This window comes from Eimeria mitis, genomic scaffold (assembly GCF_000499745.2).
Source record: "Eimeria mitis Houghton genomic scaffold, Emh_scaff2796, whole genome shotgun sequence".
Classification (NCBI taxonomy): domain Eukaryota; phylum Apicomplexa; class Conoidasida; order Eucoccidiorida; family Eimeriidae; genus Eimeria; species Eimeria mitis.
This window is the reverse complement of record NW_013571135.1, coordinates 4842-7468: the sequence shown is the minus strand read 5'-3', so window position 1 is coordinate 7468 and position 2627 is coordinate 4842. Positions and strand designations below refer to the sequence as shown.

Here is a 2627-nt window from a genome sequence, read left to right as displayed (position 1 = left end):
TCTGAGATTCGAACGCCACAGCCACAAACCACAATGCTGGAAACCGCTATTTATTAATCCATTTACTAGAAAAGGAAAGAGAGTGAAATGACGCCAACAAACAAACAAACAAGAAACGAGCATATACACAAACCAACGGCTACTACAGCTTTCCCCTCTACCCCTTTGCTCGCCCTTTCGTTATTACGTTTTGCTGGCTGAAACCAAACGAAAAAGAGAATGAGTGCATCCATAGACGAATCAACTCACAACAAGAAACCTTATAATCCCGAAACCCTAAACCCTAAACCCGTAGGAGTCGCCAGCCCCTGCAGGTCAAAAGTCCAGCCATATTACCCGTTTCTGCGTCAGGTCCTTGATTCTCGTTCTTAGGGGTTTCTGCTGCTGCTGCAGGGGAAGAAGAGGAAGAAAGCTGAGGCCGTTTGGGTGCGGGCTCAAAGAGGATCTTCGGCAGCCTTCTCTGTTGATGCATTTTGTTTTTCTCTCTGTCTTCGTCTTCGTCTTCGTCGCCCTTTTCTGCTGCACTCTCAGCACCTAGAGAGAGAGGAGGAGGAGGAGGAGCGGCGTTTGTTTCGTTTGTTGCAGAAGGTACAGATTGACAAGTGTTGAGGTTATTCTTTGTGGTGTTTGTGTCGCTGCTGTTGTTATTTTTGTTGTTACTGTTGCTTGCTTTTTCTTCTGTATGTATGAGCTGGCTGTGTTCTCTCTCTGGTGATGTATCTGCCTTTGCAACTTCTGCAATTCCTTTGAGGCAGCGGGAAAGCTCTTCCTCGGTGTACACCCGCAAATGAAACACCTCCAGCAGGCAACCCAAAAACAAAACAACCCCACCACCACCACCACCACCACCACCACCACCAGAGGAGTTCAGAGGCAAATGGCTTTCTTTGTCTACACGTACAAACACCGGCCACATACGCTGAAACTCTACCGTTGCAATGTGCTCCCGATCCCTTCGACTAACACCAGTAGCATCAGCAGCAGCACCTGCAGCAGCTGCTGCATCAGCAGCAGCACCTGCATCAGCAGCAGCATCTGCAGCAGCAGCAGCCGCAACATCAGCTGGAGCTGCAGCAGAAACAGCTGGAGCGCCAGTCTCAACAGAAGAAGCTGGAGCGCCAGTATCAGCAGCAGCACCAGCAGCAGCTAGAGCATTAGCAGCAGCAGCAGCAGCAGCAGCAGAGCGTGTCTGCTGATCAGAAATATCGGTGGAGGCGCTGTCTGTCTTTCGTTCCTCCGTTGGTTGTTTATCTACAGATACACAACAGAAAAAAGAGAAAAAAAGAAAACAAAGAAAATAAAAAACACTGCCTCAACAACGCTTCCTTCGAATATCACTCGCTGCCCCACCTCACTATACACCCCAGTATACACTTATCAGTACTTTCGCTTAAACCCTAAACCCTAAACCCTAAACCCTAGTCGACTAGACAAGCCATTGCTCACCTGTGTCACCGGGGGGTTTTGTTCGTGGCGCGTTGCGTGTTTGTTGTTGTTGTGTGTTTTTCTTTACAGGAGGAAATGAAATATCTATTTGGGTGCATGCATTCATTTGTCTGAGTTGTGGTGGATGTACACTCCGTACAAATCGAATACAACTAATATCTCCATCTAACTCCCAAGGTCTTGTATCTGTTTGTTGTTTGTTGTTTTGTTTCTCTTTTTCTCTGTTATATTCTATTTCATCTTTACGGTTGTTTCTTTCTCTCTCCTCTTTCTTGTCTCCTTTCTTTGTGTCTGTTTTGTCTCCTCTCTCCTCTCGTTGGTTGTTAGGGTTCTGTATTCGCTCTGTGTTGTCTCCTTCATTTGTCTCCTTCTCTTCTCCCGTTTGTCTCTCTTTTGCTTCTTCCTTTTCTTGCTGCTCTTCTCCCTCTCTCTGCTGCTCCTCTGGCCCCTCGTCTGAGCTCTCCTCTAGCAGCGCCCACAGCGACGGCGGTTGTTGCGAGTTGCTGCTGCTGCTGCTGCTACTGCTGCTGCTGCTACTGCTGCTGCTGGTTGTGTTTGCTTCTGTTGTGCTGTATGTTGTATGTTCGTGGTTTGGTTGTCCCGTTTGCTTGTTTTTGTTTTTTGTTCTGTCTGTACACCCCAGCCACTTCAGTTTCTCCCATTCCTTCCAACAGCAATCCACATTTAAACCCTTAAATAAACTCTGCCAATCGAACGGTCTACCCCATCCCTTCTCCTCTTTCTTCTTCTTTATCAGCTCCTGCTGCTGCTCCTGCTGCTGCACCTGCTGCTGCTGCTTTTGTTGCTCCTGCTCCTGCTGCTGCTGCTGTTGTTGCTCCTGCTCCTGCTGCTGCTCCTTTTGTTGCTCCTGCTGGTGCTGCTGCTGCTGCTGCTGCAACCTCTGCTTTTTCTTTCTCTTGCTAGCCATTTCGGTGCATGCATCAGCAGCAGCAGCAGCAGCACCATCATCCGTGCCGTCTTCGTGTTGTTGTTTGCGTTTGCTTTCTCCTCCTCTGCTGCCTCTCCCTATCTCCTCTGCTGTCTTCGTTTCCTCTAACCCCAAAGCTCGAGGCCGAATACACCCACACCGGTGATAACCCCAACACACAACTCGACGCCGGCGACTCCTCTTGGCTCGCTGGCCAGACCAGTACTCCTACACACACACACACACACACAAT

The 2627-nt window shown here is 48.9% G+C and overlaps 1 protein-coding gene across 1 annotated transcript in view; it reads right to left on the bottom strand.

Moving 5' to 3' along the window:
* Positions 1 to 283: 283 nt before the first annotated feature.
* Positions 284 to 2627, bottom strand: part of EMH_0058860 (uncharacterized protein) — a gene marked incomplete at both ends in the record, with an annotated part of 4252 nt that continues 1908 nt past the window's right edge. Inside the window, 2 exons of the mRNA XM_013497616.1 lie at positions 284 to 1251; positions 1447 to 2602. Of these exons, the coding sequence (XP_013353070.1) occupies positions 284 to 1251; positions 1447 to 2602 (2124 nt within the window). The remainder of the gene's footprint in view (positions 1252 to 1446; positions 2603 to 2627) is intronic.